Source organism: Doryrhamphus excisus, chromosome 3 (assembly GCF_030265055.1).
Source record: "Doryrhamphus excisus isolate RoL2022-K1 chromosome 3, RoL_Dexc_1.0, whole genome shotgun sequence".
Classification (NCBI taxonomy): domain Eukaryota; kingdom Metazoa; phylum Chordata; class Actinopteri; order Syngnathiformes; family Syngnathidae; genus Doryrhamphus; species Doryrhamphus excisus.
Window position 1 is genome coordinate 29,280,336 of NC_080468.1, and position 24,072 is coordinate 29,304,407.

The 24,072-nt window shown below is 42.3% G+C and overlaps 3 protein-coding genes across 7 annotated transcripts; 1 reads left to right on the forward strand and 2 right to left on the reverse strand.

Annotated features, from left to right (window-relative positions):
- The first annotated feature begins 178 nt into the window (after positions 1-178).
- nat9 (N-acetyltransferase 9 (GCN5-related, putative)) lies at positions 179-6,054 on the forward strand. 3 transcript variants are annotated; one of them, XR_009129033.1, is made up of 7 exons: positions 179-345; positions 589-698; positions 1,557-1,697; positions 1,765-1,824; positions 2,216-2,310; positions 2,966-3,064; positions 3,642-3,779. XR_009129033.1 is itself a non-coding variant. In XM_058067080.1 (7 exons), the coding sequence occupies exons 1-6, from the start codon at positions 269-271 to the stop codon at positions 3,789-3,791; spliced, it is 633 nt and encodes a 210-aa protein (XP_057923063.1). In that variant the 5' UTR covers positions 179-268; the 3' UTR covers positions 3,792-3,793; positions 3,979-6,054. The 3 variants fall into 3 exon arrangements, 2 of the variants coding, with proteins under 2 accessions (XP_057923063.1, XP_057923062.1); XM_058067080.1 differs by lacking the exon at positions 2,966-3,064 and adding an exon at positions 3,979-6,054 and having other exon boundaries at positions 3,642-3,793; XM_058067079.1 differs by lacking the exon at positions 2,966-3,064 and adding an exon at positions 3,976-6,053 and having other exon boundaries at positions 3,642-3,793.
- On the reverse strand, positions 3,913-11,453 carry lrrc59 (leucine rich repeat containing 59). Of its 2 annotated transcripts, XM_058067077.1 has the most exons (8): positions 11,267-11,451; positions 11,085-11,193; positions 10,514-10,573; positions 5,199-5,357; positions 5,020-5,124; positions 4,888-4,960; positions 4,497-4,715; positions 3,913-4,423 (listed from the first exon to the last, which is right to left on the reverse strand). In XM_058067077.1, exons 2-8 carry the CDS (start codon positions 11,181-11,183, stop codon positions 4,152-4,154), a joined length of 987 nt encoding a protein of 328 aa, XP_057923060.1. In that variant the 5' UTR covers positions 11,184-11,193; positions 11,267-11,451; the 3' UTR covers positions 3,913-4,151. The 2 variants fall into 2 exon arrangements, with proteins under 2 accessions (XP_057923060.1, XP_057923061.1); XM_058067078.1 differs by lacking the exon at positions 11,085-11,193 and having other exon boundaries at positions 11,267-11,453.
- An 87-nt stretch (positions 11,454-11,540) lies between these two features.
- LOC131125479 (5-hydroxytryptamine receptor 3A-like) lies at positions 11,541-24,018 on the reverse strand. 2 transcript variants are annotated; one of them, XM_058067076.1, is made up of 9 exons: positions 23,566-24,018; positions 20,112-20,156; positions 19,909-20,018; positions 13,778-13,947; positions 13,535-13,695; positions 13,255-13,465; positions 13,013-13,174; positions 12,860-12,918; positions 11,541-12,786 (listed from the first exon to the last, which is right to left on the reverse strand). In XM_058067076.1, the coding sequence occupies exons 1-9, from the start codon at positions 23,848-23,850 to the stop codon at positions 12,553-12,555; spliced, it is 1,437 nt and encodes a 478-aa protein (XP_057923059.1). In that variant the 5' UTR covers positions 23,851-24,018; the 3' UTR covers positions 11,541-12,552. The 2 variants fall into 2 exon arrangements, with proteins under 2 accessions (XP_057923059.1, XP_057923058.1); XM_058067075.1 differs by lacking the exon at positions 23,566-24,018 and adding an exon at positions 21,448-21,935 and having other exon boundaries at positions 11,548-12,786.
- Between the last annotated feature and the right edge of the window lie 54 nt (positions 24,019-24,072).

Sequence of the window (24,072 nt, forward strand, 5' to 3'; positions counted from 1 at the left end):
ATTTGGACTTATAATAAGCCATCATCAACCATGGCATTGTTTGAAAAAAAGGGCGAGCAAGGGTTGACTTACCATATTATTCATATTATTCATATTACATATGCCTTCCGTTAATGTCCAGCAGGGAGCGCGCGTCCTTGTTCTTGACATTCAGCGCAGTCGCATCCGGGAGCGTAGAGTGAGAATGAAGCAGGAAGTCCTGAGTCGTCCACATCAGAAGTCCGCCTAATGGACACTAGCTGCCTTTTTGTTGCTAGTATATTACACAATGAAGATAAATGAAAATACATTACTGGAAGGGCATCAAGTCATCTTGGTGCCGTACAATATTGAGCACGTCCCAAGGTAATATAACATCATATTTATTGAAAAGAGCGGCATTCAGGGGACAGGATCATGAACTTCTACATTGTCGTTTATAGTCGTTAATTATGCAACGAAGTTTGATAGTTTTGCATTTTTTTGTACAGCACGGTCTGTAAGCTCGTATTGGTAGAAAAAAACAAGTGAAAAATGCAAATGTTGTGCTATGAAGTATGACAGCTGTCCCTAGAGGAGATGAAATTGTACCTGATTGTTTGTGTTGAGGTATCACGAGTGGATGAAGTCCACGGAGCTGCAGCAGCTGACCGCCTCGGAGCCCCTGACGCTGGAGCAAGAATACGACATGCAACGCAGCTGGAGGGATGACAGTGACAGTCAGTAACGGCCGATCTTTTCATATTGACTGACACTTTGGTGATTGTGATTCCACTTGTTCTAACAATGGTTGCAGTCAGTGCTCAATGGCGCCCTCTGTCAATGTTGGGCTTTGTATTGGACGGGGCGTCATTACTAGTGGTACGTCGGTCATGAACGATCGCGTCAAAAGAACTAGTTATTTTTTGGGAAAGGAATGAACGAGGTCACGGCCCCTAAAATACCCATTCAGTCTGTTCGGGGGGTCGTAATGCCGGACGGGGAGCTGAGACGCCGGAGGGCTGTCATAATACTTCAGATTTCAAGGTACATTATCACATGTTGTTGCGTTGTTGAGTCGGAATGAATGTGAACATGAATGAACGGACTGACTCGACACGGCACAGGGGGAGAGATCACAGGCTAACGACCAATTGACCGAAATGAACTGATCTTTTTACTGAATGAACCGGAATGATCCGGTTTACTGAAATGGACGGTTTTGCCCACCACTAGTCATTGCGGCTTTAGTTGATGGTTTGTGGCATGAGTGTGTACTTCAAGGGCAAGCAGTTCACCCAAGTGAAAGAATCCCATGTGCTTCCTTTCCACTACGAATACCCTACTACCAGAGAGATGTGTTTCCCTCAACAGCAAAGATGAGGGGGACAACCAAACGTGTTGCTGTGGTTACAGTATGACATCATAGTTGTACATTAGTGCAGCTAGGGATGCATCAGTGCTGAAGATGGAAATGAAAATATGTTTTTTGGCTACGCTTTTTCCTTGTCTCAAAAATGTTCAGCAAGATCTTGCAAAAATGAGGTTTATCCCATAAGGCTCAGCTCTCCTAACTATCATCATTCCGTCCCCCAAAGAGTGCACTTTTATCATCTTGGACAAGCGTCAATGGGCGGACCCCGGCATTGAGGAGGAGCGATGCATGATAGGAGATGTTAACATCTTCCTGACCAACCCGCTGGACCTGTCCCTTGGTGAGCTGGAGATTATGATAGCAGGTAAGAAAAGCACATGTGACGTCTCCACAACTCTCAGATGTTGACTCTTTTTCCTGGAACCAAACAGAGCCCACCTTCAGAGGCAAAGGCATGGGGAAGGAGGTGACACACATGATGATGCAATTTGGTGAGTTCTTCCATTGCAGGACAGCCTCACTTGGGCCAGAGTGAAACGTAGAATTAGAAGCAGCATTTTCCATCTTAAAGGAACAAACTCAACATGACTTTGCAGCTTCTGAATTGTGTAAAACATATCCAAGATAGCAAATAATGCACTTCAATAGGATGTTTTAGATCATTTAGATCATTTTGTTTATGACACAAATGAGGGATTGTGGATTTTTTTGGACTTCTAAATTAAAAAATTTGTGGGCGTAAATCTTATCAATCAATATTTGTATGTTTTATGTTTTTATTTTTCGATTGATATACTGTACATTATACGCCAATATGTGGTGAGGAAGTACATACATACACACCTAAAGGAGCATGACTGAAAGCACCTTCTCTTCCACCAGGGGTCGCCAAACTCAACATCCAAAGGTTTCAAGTGAAAATCGGCCTGGACAACGAGGTCAGCATCGCCATGTTCAAGAAACTGGAGTTCCAAGAGGTATAAAGAAACTTGAAAAATAGACTCTCACCATCTACAGGTCAATGTCAATCAATTGGCATATCTTTGAAAAGTTGATTTATTTCAGTACAGTACCTTCACTACATCCATAAACCTCCTCTTTGGTCTTCCTCTACGCCTCCTACCTGGCAGCATCCTTCTACCAATATATTCACTATCTCTCCTCTGGACATGTTCCAACTATCTCAGTCTGGCCATATCTCCAAGGCCTATAACCTGTAATGTCCCTCTGATGTACTCCTTCCTGATCCTATCCATCATGGTCACTCCCAATGAGAACCTCAGCATCCTCATTTCTGCTAACTCCAGTTCTGCTTCCTGTCTTTTCCTCAGTGGCACTGTCTCTAGACCAAACAACATGGCTGGTCTCACCACAGTTTTGTATGCCTTTCCTTTCATTTTAGCTGAAACTCTTCTATCACACATCACGCCTGACACTTTTCTCCACCCGTTCCATCCTGCCTGGACACACTTCTTCACCTCCTTTTCACAATCTCCATTGTTCTGGACTGTTGACCCCAAGTACGTCAAATATCTCTTCTCCCTGTAACCTCACTCTTCCACTTGGGTCCCTCTCATTCACACACATATACTCTGTCTTGCTGTGGCTAATCTTCATTCCTCTCCTTTCCAGGGCAAACCTCCACTCTTCTAGCATCTCCTCCACCTGTTCCCTACTCTCACTACAAATCCTAATGTCATCTGGCAAACATCATAGTCCATGGAGATTCTTGTGAGATTCTTCAACTTGACACCAACTTAAAATATTGAAGATCATTCATTGGTTCATTCATGTTCTATTCATTGCAGGTGAAAGATGCGTATTTAGCATGGTGACATGAGGATAAAGTTTACCATGAGCACTGATAAATAGATCAGTTATCATCCTACATATCTTTTATTCCACATCATTTCCTTTCATTGGAATAGACTTTATCTAAGCTAGACTTTAATGACGGAACATTCCTGAAGTGGTTGAATACATTCATACCTATGGACAATTTGGAGTGGCCACTAACGCTAGCATGTTTTCGGAATGGGGGAGGAAACCGTAGTATCCGGAGAAAACCCACGCATGCACGGGGAGAACACGCAAACTCCACACAGAGATGGCCAAGCAGAGAATCCAACTCAGGTCTTCCCATCTCCTGACTGTGTGGCCAACATGCTAACCACTCGTCTATTGTGCGGCCAAATCAAATCCAATAGCTTCTAAAATGTGAAAATGGTGAAGAAATGAAATGTAAACACTTCCAGAGCCTTGAACTCCTGCCAGGTAATGTGTTATTATGGGATGTCATCTCCTGCAGGTGTCAGTGTGTCAGGTGTTCAAGGAGGTGACTTTGGAGATGATGGTGGATGAGTGTGTTCGGACGAAACTGCTCAACTGTACCAGCCACATGAAGGAGCGGGACTACAGATTGAGCCGTAGCAGGGGAGCTGTGATGTCCCAGACTTAAAGGTAGGAGGTGGGGGGTGCAAATGGACCAATGGGGAAGAGAGTGGTGGCCAAAGGCATTTGTTTCCCGGGAAGTGAAGCATTGGCATGTCGGCACGAGCCACTTATGAGTGGAGGCAAAGTCAATCATCAGCTTTTATTGTTCCATCCAGACCATCCGATTACAATGTTTTCCTCTCCACCAGAAGGACATGAATGTCACCCAGAGGAGATCATCTCAACCCTCAGCGTTGAAGAAGACAAAGAGGCGTTTAAAATCAAGCGGTTGTACAAAGAGCAACAATTCCATAGGAAGTGAAGATGCCTCCCCCCATCCTGGATGACCAGAAAATTTCTTTGAAAAAACATACGGAGCGCACGTTTAGCTTTTGGATGCTTGCGTGGATTCCAGGAGGTCCTTGGCCGCAGCGGACAGGTTGTAGAGCAGCTGTGTGACCATGCCCTCCTTCTCCTGGGCCCAGGACAGGCCATGGTCCACTGCGAGGTTGAAGGCCACACACACCTCCTCCTGACGCAGGTCCAGCAGGCGGCAGATGGCGGTGGCACTGGCCAGTCCGATCAGCAGCAGTAGGAAGAGGAGCTTGAGGACAGACCACCGAGGTTTGGCGGCCGCTTCTGCCATCATCTTTTTGTCTGGCGCAAACCAGGTGTGTCAGCACGTGGACTCATCATGGACCTCCTAGTATGTCGGAATAAGACAACTCACCTACAGCCTGTCCGTTCTTCTTCTTGCTCTTCTTCTCTTCACTCCTCTTTTGTTGCTCCTGGACGGCGGCGGCGGTGGCGGTGGCGGCGGCATTGGCGGACATCTGAGCTTTATACTCCTTCCTCCTCTTCTCCTTCTCCTCGGCCTTCTGCCGCTTGCGAGCTTCCTTCTCCCTAGCCTCCCTCTCCCTTTGCTTAGCCTCCTTCTTCTTCTCCAGCTCTGATGGGAAGTGGTGTCATCACAAAGAAATAAACAGACGGGTGTGAGCAGGCAACTCTTGGCTCTTTTTGCGAACAGGAAGTTCACAGCCACTCGGGGCCATATGACAGGTTCAACGGTTCTCATGCATAGCCCGTATTGGTACATTTGCATGGAATCCCTGGTTACCAACCTTTTTCCCTCAAAAGGCGCTTTTCCCGTGCACGCTCGGCCTCCTCCTGAAGCATCTGCATGTGTTTCAGAACCTGACAGCAAATCCATGGTTACTAAACCGTTGCTAGTGTGCAACCAGGCTAGTTCTTACCCTGCCGGCACACTGTTTGCACTGCTTCTCATCCAGACAATCCCCCGCCGCTTTAGCCAGGCTGACCTCCAGAGGGTTGTCCTTCAGGTCCAACCACTTCAGACTCTTGAGAACAAAAGAAAAAGGCATAAACAATCTGGCCGTTTTGGGGCTGGCGTCACGTGACACTTGTTACGGACCCGCAGCTGACAGAAGCTAACAGGCAGGATGCTCAGCTTGTTGTTGTACAAGTCCAGGTGCTGAAGGTTGACCAGGCTGCCCAGGTCATCCGGTAAACAGGTCAGCTGGTTTTTACTCAGGTCCAGTTTCATCAAGTGGGTCAGGTTGCAGAACTCTGACTTTATGGACAACACTGAAAGTTTAGTTTGTGAGCAGAACATCAAATAAAAACAGCAACGGTTTGCATAAGCACTGGCCAACGCCATTCGCGGTGAAATCACACAACACTCAGCATATACAACACTGATCATACTCATTATTTCATAAACACCGCAACTAACCATTTTTTTCTTAATGACTTCAATTGCTGCAATATTGGGTTAGCAGATGGCCCACATCAATGGATTGGTCCACAACATATCAGAACAGAGCCAGAACGCTGATGTGTGAATATTTCCAAGATGGTAGCTCTACTTTCATGGTTGACTAATTGTACAGTATACACACCTGATGAATCCTAAGAGCAGTGTACAAATAGCTAGAATGTAACTTTAGCACATCTGGATCTTAATGAGGTTTTAAGTAGATCTACAATCTGAAAAAAGCAAGAAGGGGAAGTGTGGAAAAAAGCAGTAAGTAAAGTAATTTTGAAAAGAACAATTCAAGTGAAATATGCTGTTTATCAGCAAAAGTTGAAGACCGTGGCTCCAAAAATGACCAAAAACGATCCAAAGCAGAAGAACAAAATGTCTGAGTAGGACTCAGTAATGAGTAGCTCCAGCGTTCTTGTTCATCACTTGAAACATGGCTTCGGCCATGCTTGATGCCAGTGTTTCCAGGAGGCTACTGGGAACATTGGTCTAAGTGGTGAACTTTTGATCAGGTGAAAAACAACATTTCACTTCATTGATTTATTCATTCATTTTCTATGCCGCTTATCCTCACAAGGGTCGCGGGCTGGAGCCTATCCCAGCTGTCTTCGGGCAAGAGGCTGGGTACACCCCTGGACTGGTGGCCAGCCAATGGCAGGGCACATATACAGGGCTTAAAGTATTCCGGCACCGTGCCGGATCTCCGGGCATTTCAATATGACCAATGAGAAAAAAAAAACACAAACACATTGCAGCCATGTCATAGGCCTCTGAATGCAGCTATTGCCAAGTCCCTCCCTCTCAAACTGCTACTGTCTAATCCTACGATTATGCTGTGTTCAAGATAAATTGGGGAAATCTGAAAAACTGAAGGCTAAATTTAGGAAGCCAGGGGAAGGCGTCTTTGTAGACAAAAACAAGTGGTGCTGGGCTTGGATGGAGGAAAAGGGAGGAGATGGCGAACCATTCGGGTGTGCCAGAAGTTAGGGGGATCAGGTGTATGTTTTTGGGTGCTGTGCTCCAAGAAGCTAGTGTATGCGATAGGGGTGGGGCTCAACCCCAATACACAATTATATTTCATTCGTTTTTGGTTCAGCCATCCATCAAGTTATGGCTGTTATTATTATTGTTTTCCTCACAGGTTCGTTGGTGGATTGGTCAATTTATTCCTAGTTAATATTACTATTATTTGTATTTTTTATTTAATTTATTTAAATAATTGTTGGAATTTTTACAAAATAATGTTACTCGAATACAAGTACAAAAATGGGTTGCATTGCACACCACTAGTATGCTACCAATGGCAACAAAGTACTCCGGACATAAAGCTGCTGTCCTGGCCCTCCCACATCCAAGCCGGTTGCCAGGACCAACTGTTACATCTGATGCAGCGGCCCTGAAGTTTTATCATGTTCATCGCTGAACATGATTTATCTTTCACAACCGCCCGTAGGTCTGTCCAAAAAAATTTCTGTGGATAAAAATCTTTATTTTTCTTTTGGAGCTGACGTATTTTATAAGCACATTGCTTAAATATACGTCGGCTCCACCCTCGCTCTTTGGGGGGAAAAAAGTTCAGGCTCATTATTTTTTATTTTTATTTTTTACTTTAATCCCTGCATATAGACAAAAAATATTCCCATCCACATTCATATCTATGGACAATTTGGAGTGGCCAATGAAGCTAACATGTTTTTGGAATGGGGGAGGAAACTGTTCTAATGGATGTCAGCCTCTGCACACATTGCTACTAAATCTTCAACCAACTGTAATGCCTGTGCTTGTCATGAAGGAAGATGTAGCCACCCATGCCATTCCACCTGCATATGGAAGATATTTATCACACTCGTGTTTGTTTACGCAGACATGGGGCAAACGGCACCGGCACTGTAAAACCTTCCTTCCATTAAAGCCCCAAAACACAACCTCATCCAGCCCGAGTCACACACACAAGTTAACCCTGCTAGCTTCCACTCAGGCTCTGATGTATTGGTTGTGAATAAACACAGACTGCTGTTTCTTCAGATCTACCAACAGTTCACCTTCTCTCTTTTCTATATCTCCGTCAATGAAAGTTGTCACATCTATCGACATGAAGACTGGCATAGTGGCGACCAAGGTTCTATTCTTTCAACACTGCGGGGCATTGAGGGTGCCAAAGCACATAATGTTAAATGTGTAATGTTAAATAGATGACGCGGATAAAAGACAAGGTGGCCGGTTGGCACTTTACTTGCTCTGCTCCGGTATAAACAGTTGGCCTGCTTAAAACAATTACTTTTGCGCCGTCCAGTGGTCGTAATTAGAACAGCAGTTACTTTTATTGAAAATACAGCTTATTTTATACTATATAAAATCGTCTTGTGGGCCAGATGTTTGACACCCCTGGTTTAGAGTCATTGTATTGTTGGAAGTATCCAGCCCCAGCGCAACGTCAAATTTGTCACTGATTCTTGAAGACTGTTGGCAACAATCTGCTGATACTGCTGACTGGAATCCATGCCACCTTCAACTTGAAGAAGATCTCCAGTACCTGCACTGTCCAGCCCAGAAAAGGCTTCTTCCCCATGACTCTCAGAATAGCTGAATAGTTGAAGAGTGCACAGTGACACCATCTGCACCAAGATCATGTTGGAGGTCTTTGGAGCTGGTCTGTGGGTTGACTTTGACTGTTCTCACCATCCTTGGCCTCTGCTTATCTGAGATCTTTCTTGGCCTGCCACTCCGAGCCGTAATTAGAACTATGCCTGTGGTCTTCCATTTTCTCACTATGTTGCTCAGAGTGGAACCTGACAGCTGAAATCTCTGAGCTAGCTTTTGTATCCTTCCCCTAGACCAGGGGTCGGGAACCTTTTTGGCTAAGAGAGCCATGAAGGCCAGATATTTTAAAATGTGTATCTGTGAGAGCCATATACATTTTTTAAACATTGAATGCAATAAAATGTGTGCATTTTTATGTAAGACCAACAGTTTTAGATATAATGGGCTCTAATTACGTAGACCAGGCACACTACCCCACGCCAATGGAGTGTGGCCAGCATACTTTCGTGAGCAGCGCAGTGTCTAATAATAAATCAAATACTTGCTGCCATTAATGCAACTTCTGCTGTTGCATGGTTTTGCACCGTATTCAGTATATTTCAGTCTTTTGGCCATCTTTGCCAGAAGGCTTGGTTCTGCAGCTTTAGCTAGGTGACTATTTGACTAAAGGAGGAAAGTTTACATTTACATGTTTTTTTTGACATCTGAATGACCGAGGTAGACTACCGCATTACCCAGTAATAATCAAGTTTTGGTGTTTGACCTTGAAAATATCATCAAGAAAGATGGATATGGTCGGCCATATTGCAGTAGAAAATAGATGGACGAATTAAAATGCATAAGAAAGTTTTGATTTTTAATATTATTTTTAGCAGTGATTTCTGTGATGTTTACTTTAAAATGTTAGCAAACATACATTTTTATTGTGGTAAGAAATGCTTGAGAGCCAGATACAGTCATCAAAAGAGCCCTACCTGGCTCCCGAGCCATAGGTTCCCTACCTCTGATCTAGACCATGATGTTGACCAATCTTTGCTCTCAGGTCATGTGACAGTTGTTTTAAGGCAACCGTGGTGCTAAGATGCAAGTTGCAATTGGCCACCTTAAATACCCTTTGTCATGATTGGCTTCACTTGGGTATGCAGGTCAAGGGTCAATGAGCTTATCAAACTAATGTTGTGTTCCAATAATTAGTGTTAAAGGTATTCCAATCAATAAAAGGACAGGGCTGCCCAAATGTATGCACCTTCCTACTTTTGTTGAAATAACCATTGCAGACTTTCTGTAAATCCTAAAAATTTCATTTCTCTTCTCATCTATCACCGTGTTGGTCTGCTATATGATAATGAAATTGGCTGATCCTACAACCAGTCATTTAGAAAGGAACATTACCAGGGGTGCCCAAACTTTTTCATACCACTGTATATTTACTTTCATAATTGCCATTAACAATTATCAAACACAATTCATGGCTACACAAATTTGTGGTCAATGAAATATTTGAAAATGTTTTTTTAAATATACCTTTTTATCGCAAAGAAACCATATCCCATTCACTTTTAGTGGGTACCATGACTCCTATTCCTAGCCTCTTAGATAGCGTAACAACCAGGCCAAAGGCTACACCATGAGTCCTATTCCTAGCATCGCCATCCATCCATTTCCTATGCCGCTTAGAGCAGGAAAATGTGGGAAGGACAGCTGGCATTGGCTCTGGCCACCTGCGTTAGGCTAGTCCAGGGGTCAGCAACCCACGGCTCCAGAGCCGCATGTGGCTCTCCAGCCTCTTTGTTGCGGCTCCCTTTGCAATGCTTGAATATTTTTTAGCACCTGTGTGGTGAAAATGCACGTCTTTGTTATGAGTTTACAAAAATCCAACTTTGTGTGAGACCATGAATGCATCCTGACTGAGTTCTGACTGGTGACTGAATGAGCAGACAGGATGCTATCCAGTTCTCTCTGACAGGTTAACATGAAGGGAAATGAGTAATACTTTGCGTTATTTGAGTTATTAATTATTATTAATGAGTTATTTGACGATTCTAAAAAATAAATTAGAGCTCATTTAAAAACAAAAGTTTATCTCCAGTACTAGCAAGAGTACTCCAACTCGTCTTTTTTTTCCCCTCCAATGTTGTTTTAAACATACAACGTTTTGCGGCTCCAGGCTATTTTTCTTTAGTGGGCAAGTGGGTGAAATGGCTCTTTTCATAGTAAAGGTTGCCAACCCCTGGGCTAGTCTATGGATGGATGAACATGCAATCAACTTATTTTAACACCGTGAAAATTTATTTTATGGTGTCTGATCATCAAACAGCCACATCTGGCTCCCGAACCATAGGTTCTCTATGCAAAAGTCATCTTCAAGGCATTATTTAAGGTTGGAATCTTAAATAAAATGGAAAAAATGTTTTTGCACTTACAGGCAGCGATGTCAGATTGTTGCAGGACAAGTCCAGAAAAGTAGCTTTGGGGAAAGCAGCCTGTTGGCAAGGAATATCGTAAATGAGTGTCACATAAAGCAAAGCTGTAATATGAGTGGGAATACACCTTACATGCTAGTAAACAAACATTAGGGATGATTTTCACCGTACTTGCTAGTAAACAAACAGTAGGAATGATTTTCAACTTACATGCTAGTAAACAAACATTAGGAATGAGTTTCACCTTACATGCTAGTAAACAAACATTAGGAATGATTTTCAACTTACATGCTAGTAAACAAACATTAGGAATGATTTTCATCTTACATGCTAGTAAACAAACATTAGGAATGATTTTCATCTTACATGCTAGTAAACAAACATTAGGAATGATTTTCACCTTACATGCTAGTAAACAAACATTAGGAATGATTTTCAACTTACATGCTAGTAAACAAACATTAGGAATGATTTTCACCTTACATGCTAGTAAACAAACTTTAGGAATGATTTTCATCTTACATGCTAGTAAACAAACATTAGGAATGACTTTCACGTCCAAGCGACCCACCAGCTCCTTTACGGGCACCTCGCTGAGGTTGCACAGGCTGAGGTCCATTTCATTGTCGGTAAGTTTATCTTTTAATTGTCCTTTGCTGCTTTTACTCATCCTGTGTCCTCTGCAAACAAGCAAACTCTTTTAAAGCAGCGATGTTTAGCTTATTTTTGCAGCAAACCGTTCGATGAGCTCACCTGTTTTTTCGTGTCGTGGAGGAGAGGAAAAGAAACCCTGCGTGTTAATGTATGTAAATTGTATTTTATTTTAAAAAAAACGGCAGTTAAAGGCTGCTAGTTGATTATCTTGGTGCAACTCTGACGGCTGAGTGAAAATCCACGTCACTGATGGAGCACTGAGTGGAGGCGTTGGAGTGAGCAGCGCCCCCGCTTGTCTCGGCGGACTACCTACAGTCAAAGTAAGAATGAGCGCTAGAACAAAATGGTTGGAATAACATACAAATTCTTATGAGACATGTAGAAAAAAAAACTTCCACCAAATATCTGTAAATAATTTTATGAACAATGTTTGACTTGATCATAGAGCGCAGTTACTGAATGATAAAAACGGCTTTACTGATTGATTTATTGTGAGTGTGAATGGTTGTTTGTCTATATGTGCCCTGTGATTGGCTGGCCACCAGTCCAGGGTGTACCCCGCCTCTCGCCCAAAGACAGCTGGGATAGGCTCCAGCACCCCCCGCGACCCTCGTGAGGAAAAAGCGGTAGAAAATGAATGAATGATTGATTTATTAATTTAAGTGATATATACATGTGGATTTTAGAGAAACTGATTTTATTGATGTTTGATGAGTCATATATTTACTATATTAACTAAGTGCCGCAATAGAAAACAAGTAGGTTATAGAAATAATGCTTCATTATATTTATTGAGAGGCAGTAAGAAACTACACTCTGTTAACGTAATATTGTCTTTTTTGTACATGAACGTACATTTGATAATATATGAATCATCATCACTCACACACGGAAAAAAATCATTCATTACTTATTTCTTTTTTAATGACTCTTGGGGGCCCCCTAGTGGTCACGGGGCCCTAAGCAGGTGCTTAGTTTGCTCTGAAGCAGGTAAAAGGTCAGGCATAGAATAAGCTCACAGATGAAAAATGCCCAGTCAGTAAAGGCCAGCCGCCATGAGAAGGTTAGATGGGGGTAAAAACAGCCAAGTCAAGGTGAGGGGGCTCTCCGTCTGATCATTGGAGATTAATGAACACATAAGAGGAGGTGAAATTGTCTTAATTAATTTATTAAAGTGGCTCTTTTGGCCTTTTAGGGTTAGGAGAAATTTCATCCCCAACACATAACAAGATAAATACTACCTTTTTCAGGTGCTGCACTGGTTTTATTATGATTATTTATTTATTTATTTTATTTATTATGGTATTTATTACTGTAAAAGGGAGAAGGCACGACAACAGCTAACCCACACAAGCTATCTAGCTAACTAAGCAATGTTATTCCAGTTATTCATCCTGATTGCTCTTCCAAAGGAAACATATAATAGCCAAAAACAAAGATGCAGCCATAATGTAGAAGATGAAAAAGATTCTGTTCATTTGAAGGGTGACTCTGGTCCAGTAGCCTGACTTCTTGCCCTCGTCCATCCTCTTCCCAAGAAGCAGCGTTAGCGCGTTCATCACCTCCCTCGTCTCCTCTGAGAGCTGTTCCACAGTCCAGGACTGTGTCCGTCCAGCATCCTGCAGAGATTGCAGCTGGTTATTGTAATTATTTGCCTCTTGAAGTCTCATGATTCTGGAAGGTAATCAAAACCTTCATCGGTTCAGGTTGATGTTCATCAGCAGGACAATGTGTCTCTGTCTTCTTGTCCTCTGCAAAGAAACAAGGGATGTCTATTTATCACAGCCTCCACTCTTTCTCCAAGACTTTGCCACATCTCTGTGGAATTTTTGTCTTGTGACCCACCTCCTTCACAGTCAGCCCATCTGTCAGCATCTTCAGCCAAGCTCTGGTGTCGGCCGGTCTTCGTGTCTTCACCGCGTCCATCTTTCTCCATCAAGTACATGGCCAAGATGGTCTCCAGTAGGCTGAGCAGCATCAGAGCAAAGATGCCAATGCAGTAGACAGCTGAGGACAGCAGGAGATGGCATCCATGAGGGCAAACCAGGCAGCGAATGTGTTCCCCAAATAATGTCTGACTGTTTCACCTATGAGAGGAATCCTGTTGGATGAGCACGGCAGGATGTCGTTGAGAATGAGCTGCATGACCGTAACGGCCAACAGGATGGTGATCTTGAAGCTCAGCTTTTCACCTGCAGTGTCCGAGATCAGGAAGGAGGCCAAATCCAGACCCAGGAAGAAGAGGACGGGTAGCAGGAAGTTGATGATGTAGAGTACCGGTCTCCTCTTCATGGTGATCTGGACACGTAGCAGCACATCATGACTTGATGACTACGGAGCATGCTCCGTCAATAAAAAGGTCCTCACGGTGTAAACAATCATGTCCTGCTCCATGCCAAACACGCTGACGGTCTTGTTGGCCACGGTCATGTCCATGAAGAGCCACTCGTACTGCGTGTGCATCACCTCTCTGGACCACCTGGTGGCCTCTGCGGAGCCGAGCGAGTGAAGAAGCTGGATCTCCTGGGCTGAGACAGGAAGTCAAGGCGTGAGGTTTTAATCGGGGGGCAGGGGGGTAGCGGTTGGCTTCCGCTTCAGAGAAGTGCTCACCGGGGTGGACCACAGACTTGAAGGAGAGGTTGCAGCTCTGATGGTCAAAGGGGAACTGGTAGATGTGCATCCTGCAGGTACTGAGCAGCACCTGATCGTTCTGGACCTGGACCCGGCCTCCGCTGGTGATAGTAAGGTGTGGACTCGGGGGTGCCTTGTCCTTCTCAATCCTGTGTGGTTACGACACACCATAGATGTCTGCGATCATGAAGCTTGGTGACATGTACTTAGAATGTTTTGTCTCAGGAAGAACCCAAACTGTTCTTTTGGTCACGTCTGAACGCTGGGGTGCACCAAACGTGCAGACAGAGATCCTGAGTCCTGGTTCACTAGAGCTGAAATGTAAATGCCACACGGCCTTCAATGACAACATACACAAACCACACATATGGAGGAGAAAACCTACTTCCTCCCTCGCAGGTTTGTGTGTATGTTCATGTGTTCATGTGTATGTTCTAGGGCTGTCAAAGTTTCCCCTTTAACTGCGGCAAAGTTTTTGATGCACGATTAACATGTGCTCCTCCTGTTTGACCCTCGGCCCCAACCGTAGTTTGGTTGAAGCACGTTAATTCTGTAGCCACAAGCTGGAGCAAATATTGATGGGAAATGGAGAAAGAAAAGAGTATTTAGATTGGTAAAGTTAGCTTCAAAGCCCTGGCAGATGGCTCTTGTAGCAAGACCAAAGTTATTTGTACACTCAAAAAATAAACGTTTAGCCTCAACAACAAAAATCAACGCAACAGTTTCCATTAGTCTTTCTTAGTTATGACAACTTAATTTGAAATTGCTTTGAACCAACAAACAATATTGCATTGCACAAATTAGCTTTTTCTCTTCACTCAAAGCTTATTTTAAGTAATGCTTACTGAATAATTGTTGTCGTAACTCAAAGAAATATGTTAAGTCAACTGACTTAATCATTTTATTCAAAGTAGTTTTATTTGTTATCTACTTAATTATAATAACAATGCACACAGCTTTTTAAGTAGCAGTAACTTAATATATATATACTATATACATATGTGTGTGTGTGTGTGTATATATATTATGTTACCAAGCTAATTTTATTAAGTCATGGCAACCTGAATTTTGTTTTAAGCTTACCAACAATAAAATCTGAGTGTATATGACATTCTAAATTAAGTTCATGTAATAGCCAACATTATTATTTGAACATAACTTAAAAAATAAAGTTAGCAACTTAGAAAGTTTATCTAAATCAATTAATTACATTTTTTACATTGCATTCATGTATAAAATCAAGTGGTGTCAACAGATACTCTGAATTACTTTTTAGAGTGTATCTACTGTCGCTGTGTTTGACTTATCAAGGATTACATGGCCTGCCAGAGACTGGAGCAGTGCAGGTATTGTTTTTATTGTCATATACAGTGCTACCTTGGCATAAGAGTGGCCCAACTAACCAGTGCTTTTCATATTTTTACATCTCTCTGATGATTTTGGCATTGAACTGCCAGCTAAATTGGAGTTCCAGCTGCTATTGACGGGCTGTCAATGTGATGACGGTGGTTGAAGTCCAGTGTTGTGTTAGCGTTAGCCATTTATGCATTCCCACATAGTATCAGCATTTGGGAGCAAATAGGAGGTCAAATAAAAAGGGATGAAATACATCCAAATACATCCATACATCCCTCTGGGCATCAGAGAACATACGTAGATGATGCGTTCAATGACAAAAAAGTAGGACAAATCACAGCTCGAATTAAACATTCAAAATCTGTAGGATTTCTAAGTAATAGTTATATTCTTGTAATTGTGTTGGTTAAGGTACTACATTACCCATGAAGCTTAGCGCAGGAGGGTAGCCGGAGAGTGTGCATACCAATGACAGTAGATGGTTGGGAGTTGTGCTGAAGGAGCAACAATAAAGAAGTTGATATACTTTGCTGAACTCTGCAGCTCCTGTCATACGTATGTTTAAAGGATGAACATAACATGTCAGGAGACAGGTAATCAGCACAAGAAGGGTGAAGTACCGCGCACAGAAATTAACACAGATTAGCAAAAGAGGCTATTACAAGCAAAACGTGTCCGTTCTCTTCGAAATAAAAAAAAAGAGGAGGAAACATGGATAAGCCAAGTCCACCAACACCTATGCAACTGACAGAAAATCTGGCTAATAACCAGAAAAGGTTCAAGCAGAGATTCAACATGGATGGACGCGGTGAAGTGGATGACAAAGTAAAAGCGTCAGTCAGTGGAAGAGGAACCTGAGGAGGTCTTTGTGGATGCTGTACATATTGATGAAGATGAAGATGAATGGATAGTGCCGTTAACAGTTAACCAGACCATAATTCCATTCAAACTGGACACAGGAGCATCAGTGAACCTCATGTCTGTGAATGACTACAGGAGACGTGCAGTGAAGAGCAAAATATTTCCTGTGAGTGGACACACTGGCGAAAGAGTGCCAGTCAAGGGAGGCTGCCCCACAACAATGGAATACAATTGAATAGAAGAACCGACATCATGGGTCAGCTCGCTGGTCACCGTGGAGAAACCCAACGGAGCACCAAGAACCTGCTTGGATCTTAACAAAGCAATCAAGCGGGAGCACTTCAAACTAGAGAGTAGTTTCTCTTACCGTTTTTTGGCTAGTGTCATTTTTGCCTGGCAACCTCTGTTTATTTGTACTTTTACCCTGTGTGGACTACTTTTGTTCATAAAAAATGTTGTTATATTTCCAGACCAGTTTGTCGTTCTTGACACAAATCCCATTTGGAGCTGACACTGTCATCAAAAAAACATGTTTATGTTAGTGTGAGAGGTCCTACTTGCTCACATTTTGTATTTGCTGAACGTTTGTGGGCGAGTTTAAGAGCTAATATGCTAATAATAAAGAAAAATAGTCATACAAAAATATGCTTGCTGACTGTATTTTAAATAATCGCACGTAGTTCCCAAATTGATATCCTTTTACATAAAATTGGATGTAATTATCGTTGTAGTTGTACATCAAATCGTTTAACACAAAGAGTTTTCCCCTACTTATTAACTATGAGTTAACAATGGACAAAATGCGATTAATTGTGATCAAATATTTTAATCGATTGACAGACCACGGCACTCTTTAAAAGTATATTTTCCAAGCTTTCTGTGAAATGTAAGCTGTTAAACATAGCAGAATCTAAACATAAGTTTGATTTGGAATAGAACAGCTAACCCAGCCTTATGTTGCCGTGTTTATGGCTAGAGAAGCTTTATTGGCCACATATTGCCTTGCTAAATATTTTTATTGTCATTAAAATAAGTCGCTCCTCGCTACATCTCGGTTCCAACATCTCTCCCTCACTCTTTTAAAAAATGATTTCATAAATGGTCACTGTTTTGTGGCTGTTGTTGGCCCATTATTAATCAAATAATACACGTTGTTGGCATTAAAATGAGCATTTTCAAGAATAGAAATGGTTAGATGAAATCCAGTAATCTGCTGTCCCTTTGCAGTCCTGCAGAGGACCCCTCCCCTGAATGCACCTGCAGCAAATCAGCCCTTAGATCCTCTTAAGCCATACCACCGTCATTATTCCTTGCCAGATTGTCTTACCTTCCTTAAGCTTCCTGGGCTCTTGCCATTTTTGCTAGTACAGAATACCTTGTGAACGTTTATTCCTTGCAACTTTGAAGTTGTTGAACTAGCTAGTAATTCCTTTTTTTTTGCAACTTAGTTTGCTACTTAGTGCTTTTTCCGTCTACTTTTAGCTTCCCAGTGACCTTGTGTCAGCGACTTTTCTTTTGAAATACTTTTTTCACCATTTTTGCCTTTCTATCTGCTCTGGCCTTCACAACATTGTAACATGTCTTTCTCTTTTCTGTTTGTTGCAAATTTAAGATATTAAAAGATAAAAAGAGACAGCTCATTACTGTACGTATGGAAACCACCTATGCCACCGACAAGGACTGCTATTAAAACACCTCCAACAAGGTTTTATCCATCCATGTCGTGAGCATGCACTACATTCAGGTTTGTTCAGGAAAACATGTAACATGTAACATGTAATACTTTTACTTTTATCTGAGGCGTTGGGAGTGCAACACTGACGCTGACAGGCGAGCTTTAGGTGAAGCTCGTCTGTGTGTTTGTGTCAATGCGGCAGTAACTTGATTGGATGGGTGTAACAATGTTGATAACAAGAAGAACAATGTTGCTGTTACATCCACAAAACAGCACAGTTTGGAGCTGAGGGAGTAGCGGGGATGTAAAAAAAAATGCAGAAATACAGACAGTCGTGGAACAGTGCGTGGCAGGAAATAGACTTCTTCAAGGGGACCTATGATGCTTTCTTTACTTTTCTGACTCGTTTTTAACGAGTATCCAGCTCATCCCTACTTAGGACCCTGAGAAATGAAATTGTTATTTACCGCTTGCTCTTCGGACTCTCCCACATGACCAAGTCACGTTGAAAAGGCATCAGGCTTCAGTAACAGTCTGGCGGATAGTCAATCTTCACTCATGTCTCATATTTTTCTCTTGCTGGTCAGGAATCTGAAACTCCAACCACTTCTGCTGATGTTTGCCTCTTCAGGCAAGTTAGCGTTCCCTCGAACATTTCTTGGAAGCCTTTTCTCCGTGTTTATACTGTGAAATCTTTGACAAAACAGCAGAGCAGGGAGGAGGGCAAGCCTATCGCTTGTACCTGGGCATGCCCATAAAAGGTAGTCCGGTTCACTGTGATGTCACAGAGAGCCAGTGTTAGAAAAAACTCTCTGAAAGCATTCTCAAGCCATCCCAAATGTTTTTCGGGGCTCACTTCCAAATGTCCAAACCTCATCGTCTGAAATGTTGGCATGATTTAACACCAGAATACAACATTCTAACTACATGTACGTTTATGTCAGAAAGGGGAAAAGCATCATAGGTCCCCTTTAAGTAAAAATGCAATTTACCTTAAATGTCTGTGAGCACAACCCTCATTGCTCAGACGTGTGTACTATTGTTTAGCTTGATTGACATATTCACTTCATTTGGAGCTCTTAATACATGCAGATATATACCTATCATCATTTATCTTTATATTCACTAAATACAGTAAAAATGGGCATATTTCAGACAATTGTTAGTATGATTAATCATGATTAATTACTTCAAAACTGTGATTAATTATGGTTTAAGTTATGGTCAAAAATGTTTCCTGACATGACAAAGCTATTATTTGTCATCATGGCATGGCATTTTAAAGGATTGCATCATCATGTCCTAATAGGTTGTGTACGTTTCATGGAGTTATAGTTTGAAAGGCCAAAAGTCCTACGGCCAGCACTCCCCCAAACGCATCGTGGGCAGCCACGGTTGAGCTGTGGCGAGCGCGGTGAAGGCAGTGTTGTTGTTTTTGTCATGTTAAATTCTGTTTGCAGTCGTTAACTTGTTTATAATTTTGTGTTTCAGTAAGCCACTGCTGTCTTTGTTGCTTTGTTTTGCCTGTTTGTTTTTTGCTCGTTATATTAGGCGGTTTTGCGCACACGACTACGACCTTCTTCCGCGGACCTCCGTAGGCGTGTTCGGCTTAGTTTCAGGGTTGTGCTGTCTCAATAGGCTTAGTGTATGCACTTTAGTGGAGGACCAACAACCGTTGCACTTATGCACTTTTACTTGGTCTAATTGGGAGTTGGCGTTTGATTTAAAGTTTTGTGTTGTTGGGGTTTTGCTTTTGCTGGTATTAGTTTGTTGTGTTTTTTTTTTTTTTTGTTTTTGTTTTATTTCCATCCCCTCTCCCAATTAGGGCCAAGTGGTGTTCAGTGTTTTATTGTGTCTAGTCTTTTTCATCTTTAGTAGCTAATAAAATCACTGTATTTTAAATTTCTAGTTTGTAAAATGAAAGTGTATTGTATTTGCCAACTAGTACTCCCTGATCGTTCGTATTCCTTTGCCAGATTTTCCTGCATACTGTGTAATAGGACGCCCTCTGTGGGATTCGCAGACCAGTGGGCCTTTAGCCCCGCGGTCGCTGGCTGCTCTGTTACAGTAGCAAATAGCGTAGGTTGTTGCCAACTGTTGTCGGGTTTTCATGAGAAGTGCCAGTGTGAACACTAAGTAAATGCACACCAAGTATCTTTTTCACAGAGTAGCAAAGTGCTCCAGTGAATGTAGCCTTAAAGTGTTCCTTTGCTCTTACATCTCCTCGATGGTGAGATCTGGTTTCCATAGAACCTCAGTGGGAAGATGGACACTCTGAATTCCACAAAAGTCCTCCGGTTGCCAGGCGATGTGATCATTCTGCCAGCTCTGTGACGGAAGTACAACTGTAAGAATTGTCAAAACGTCATCTTTTAACTTGACAGGAACATTTGAGTAAGAGTAAAAAATGGTTTAGGCGACCGTGAAAATCCAAACGTAAGGAAGGAAGGTCTGGTCAATCTCTCTCTGGAAAACATGGAAAACATTTGCCATTGTTGATTTGACTGTGTGAATTTAATGAAACATGAACGTGTTTTGTTTACTCCATTATTTCTGGCCAGTGACCATATGCTGACCCAAGACTTTTGCACATGATGGAACGTGAGTATGATATCAAAGCATAAATAAGAGCTGTCACTGCTCATGAAAGCCTCCTGCCGGAGAGTTTCACCACAAAATCATTTAAAGGCTTTCCATCCCATTTAGTATGTGGTCTTAAGTACACTCAGGGACAGATTTCTACATCAGCCTTGCCAACCAACCAATACTGTACTGTACGTTTGAAATATCCCCTTTTCTTAGTTAAAGGCTGTGCTGAAAAACACCAGCGAACATATGAAGTCTATGCTATATGATAACACTATCTAATTGCATTACCTGATTGAATTTTTCAGATTGTGTTTCCTCATTATTTGATTTATTTTTCCAATTGTACTCATACTGTATATTATTAATGCACTTACAGCCACAAGTCGGATTGGGCCACACTATTTTGATTGTATTATTTTTCCACTTATTTCTGCATTTTTATTTCATTTCAAATGAGCATTTTAAAAATGTGTTCATATATGATTTATTTAGATTTTATTAGAATAATGTGTGAACTCGCATGATTCATTTGAAAATCTTGACGCATTCAAGAACTAATAACTCCATTGCATCATCCTGGCCTGCCTTACAATTCATATGGGGCTCATATTTTATACGTGCTTCTGTCAGAGAGACTGTGTGTCTGGAAGTGACGTCCAACTTTTAGTGATACAGGGCTCTACGTTAAAAACAAAAATGACTTGCCCATGGGGAATCCTTAAGGTGAGAACTACTTGCCCGAACTTGCCCCATGTAAAATAAAAAGACTGCCATAATGATATCATATATCAATATATGCTGATAATTCATCAGATAATAGTACTGATGCATTGTATTTGGAGGAATGTCTGAAAATTTGTGGAGATGTATGTTAACATGGCAAGCCATGCTACCTTACACATCGTAGTCGTAGTAAGCAGTGATATTTATAAGTTGTGCACCACAATGAAACATTTGACACATTTGTGTACTAGTAAAGTGTTTTTAATCCAGAAAAAAAAGCTCAATGGTCAAACAATAATTTGTGAAGCAAAGGTGAGAAAAATACACAGAGAAATGAAACCGCTAGGTTTTGTAGCTTGTGCAAAATCAGCACTTGGTATTGGATCTAATGGGTGGTGTTTCATTGTGACCACTTCAAATTGTCACAGCAACGTGATTCACTCACCTGTGCCATCATTTGATTTGCTGCCGCTAATAAAATACTTGTTTAGGAGGCACTGGTTCATCACTTTTTGGTGTTTTCCTTCAGAAGTTGTTGACGAATTAGACGATGTTGGCAGGGACGCCATGATAGATGTTTTCCTAGTAAAACGATCGCTGATTGGTTGATCGCGAACAAGAACGGGTGTGGGTAAAACGCGGATTGTGGATTACGGACCGCGGTCTAAATAAACGATTCTGATTGGTCCATTTCAAGATTTGCAAGGATTGGTTTGCAAATTACCACCGGAATTACGCAGTCCGTGTTTTACCAACACCCAACAAGAACCGCTTTAAAAAAACTCTTGGCAGTACGGCATGCTAAAGTGCGCTTGCCCGACGGGAATATTAATGATTGGATTTACTTGCCCGAATTTTGTTTTAACTTGCCCCGGGCCATCGGTACAACGTTATTGTCGAGCCCTGGTGATAGTTTTAGGAACACGGAATGTGGTGTTTTGTTTCATAAAGCATCGTTAGCATAGCTAGTTGTGTTTAACTGTTCAAAACACCTGTGACCTGGTCGACATGTAGATACCTGGGTATATCATCTCTGGTTTTTATGACCTTTTGCACTTTATCTGTCATGATCTGCACTTGTTTTGGTCTGCTGCCCCCTGTTGTCTCTTTTCTGTCCTGCTGCAAACTCCTGCCTTGCTCTCCTGGTCTGCACACCTGTTGCCCATCAGCCATTAGGCCTTCTTATACCACTCCACTTCCATGATTCCCCTGTCAGATTGTTTGCCTTGTCATGCCTCATCCTGCCTGCCCATCGCACGCTTCATTTTCTCTCCTGACCTTTTGTATCTCTGCTTAGTAACTCATATTTTCGCTGCCTACTGTCTATAATTAGTTGAGACATTTTGTACTCTTTTTGTTTGGTTCTTGGGACTTGAAATGTCACTTCTCTGGCGGGGAAGGAGCCCAAAGCTGTGTGAGTGGTTGAGACAATCTGACAGGACTCACCTCAACCCACAGTTGGAGTTCCGGAACCAAGCTCCCCAAGAGGGGAGAGGCCTTCTTCTACTCTGGAGTTGCCGCAGGATACAGGCAAAGAGCTAGGGTGCACTTCGTAATAGCCCCCCCCTGGCTGGGTGCCTCTGTGTTGGAGTCATCCCGGTTAAGGAGAGGGTTATTTCCTTTCGGATTCAGGAAAGAGTCCTGACTGTTTGTGCATACATGCCAAACGGCAGCTTGGCCATCTTGAGTCCATCAGAGGACTGCTCGTATCTACGTTCTACTGAGAGACATCAACCCCCAGGTGGACAATGACGGTATGACCTGGAGTGGCGTGATTGGGAGGATCGACCTGCCCAATCTGAACATGTGTTGCACTTCTGTTTGTCTATAGCAAACACCATGTTAGAACATAAGGATGTCCACAAGTGCACCAGGACACCCTACACACCCAAACGTGTAGTGAGGGTGTGCTGAGAATATCTGTCAACTCCCACTGCGGCAGAGCGTCACCTGCATCCCTGGGGAGGACGAGGATATCAAGTTGGAATAGGCCGTATTTCATGCCTCCATTGCTGAAGCCGGCAATTGGCGCTGCGGCCGCAAGGTGGTCGGTGCCAGTTGTGGCGGCAAGCCCCAAAGCCGATGGTGGACACCAGAGGTCAGGGCCGCCGTCAAGATGGCGTCCTATCAACCATGGATATGTATGACTTAATTTTTTCCAATTTCAGGATTTTGAGGATTTCAAGATTATTTTAAATGTATATATTTTTAACTAATATTGTATTTGACATTTTTATTGATTATAAAGCCAATTACATGGGCTTACATGGGATTACAAGAGTTGGTTCGGGCTGCACTATTTAGTAGCATTATTTTATTGTATTGTTTTCTCCCTATTTGAGGATGTTTATTTGATTTCTTTTTTTTTTTTTAAGTATTTACGGTATATATATTTTGGAGGATTTTCTTGAACTTCTTTTTGTAGCTAATTTTTTAGAACCACAATATGAGTACAGTGACTTGAATTTGTACTGTATATAGTTTCAAAATCCTCCATCTAAATTGATACTGTTGATGATTATTATTATCAGTAGAGACACATGAGCAGGTGTAGTATGCTTACCACGTCAAGAATGGCATAAAGGATCACCTCCAAGGAGACCACTGTTGTCTTTCTGTGGTCTTTGACAGGTCGTGTCATAGAGTACAGGCTGTTGTCTGCTGTCAAATTGAGGTGGTCCAACACCTCGTTGTAAGCACACACTTTCTCTGTGGGGACGCCGCCTGTAATGAGCAACAACAGGAACAATTTGAACCCAAGCAGGAACGCAAGTGACCACTGAATGAAAGAAGAAAGCACGGCTCCACCAGTGAAAAGCAGCATGAAGAAGAATCCAGGCAGCATCATGATGTATGTCCTCTCACATGCGTGTATGGAAGGATGAAATATGGCACATAAGCAGAAGGGCTGGGCCAAATTTCACGGTAATACCACAAGTCCAGGAAATGCAGTCGTGGCGCCAGAAGCTGCTAATTTGTGGGCAGATTCCTTCTCTCCTGTCTGACTGGACACTTTAGCACTCAAATGGCACAGCACAATGTCACAGTCAGTCTGTTCCTGGTAAAATAT

Excerpts from the sequence above, each read along its gene's own strand:
- nat9 (XM_058067080.1), top strand. The coding sequence starts at position 269 with ATGAAGATAAATGAAAATACATTACTGGAAGGGCATCAAGTCATCTTG. Across the intron at positions 346-588 it reads AATATTGAGCACGTCCCAAG|GTATCACGAGTGGATGAAGT; the intron begins GTAATATAACAT and ends GTTTGTGTTGAG. Across the intron at positions 2,311-3,641 it reads AGAAACTGGAGTTCCAAGAG|GTGTCAGTGTGTCAGGTGTT; the intron begins GTATAAAGAAAC and ends CATCTCCTGCAG.
- lrrc59 (XM_058067077.1), bottom strand. The coding sequence starts at position 11,183 with ATGAGTAAAAGCAGCAAAGGACAATTAAAAGATAAACTTACCGACAAT. Across the intron at positions 4,961-5,019 it reads GCAAACAGTGTGCCGGCAGG|GTTCTGAAACACATGCAGAT; the intron begins GTAAGAACTAGC and ends ATTTGCTGTCAG. Across the intron at positions 4,424-4,496 it reads GAAGAACGGACAGGCTGTAG|ACAAAAAGATGATGGCAGAA; the intron begins GTGAGTTGTCTT and ends GGTTTGCGCCAG.
- LOC131125479 (XM_058067076.1), bottom strand. The coding sequence starts at position 23,850 with ATGATGCTGCCTGGATTCTTCTTCATGCTGCTTTTCACTGGTGGAGCC. Across the intron at positions 13,948-19,908 it reads GATCTCACCATCGAGGAGAT|GATTGAGAAGGACAAGGCAC; the intron begins GTAAGAGCAAAG and ends GTAACCACACAG. Across the intron at positions 12,919-13,012 it reads ATGGGCTGACTGTGAAGGAG|AGGACAAGAAGACAGAGACA; the intron begins GTGGGTCACAAG and ends GTTTCTTTGCAG.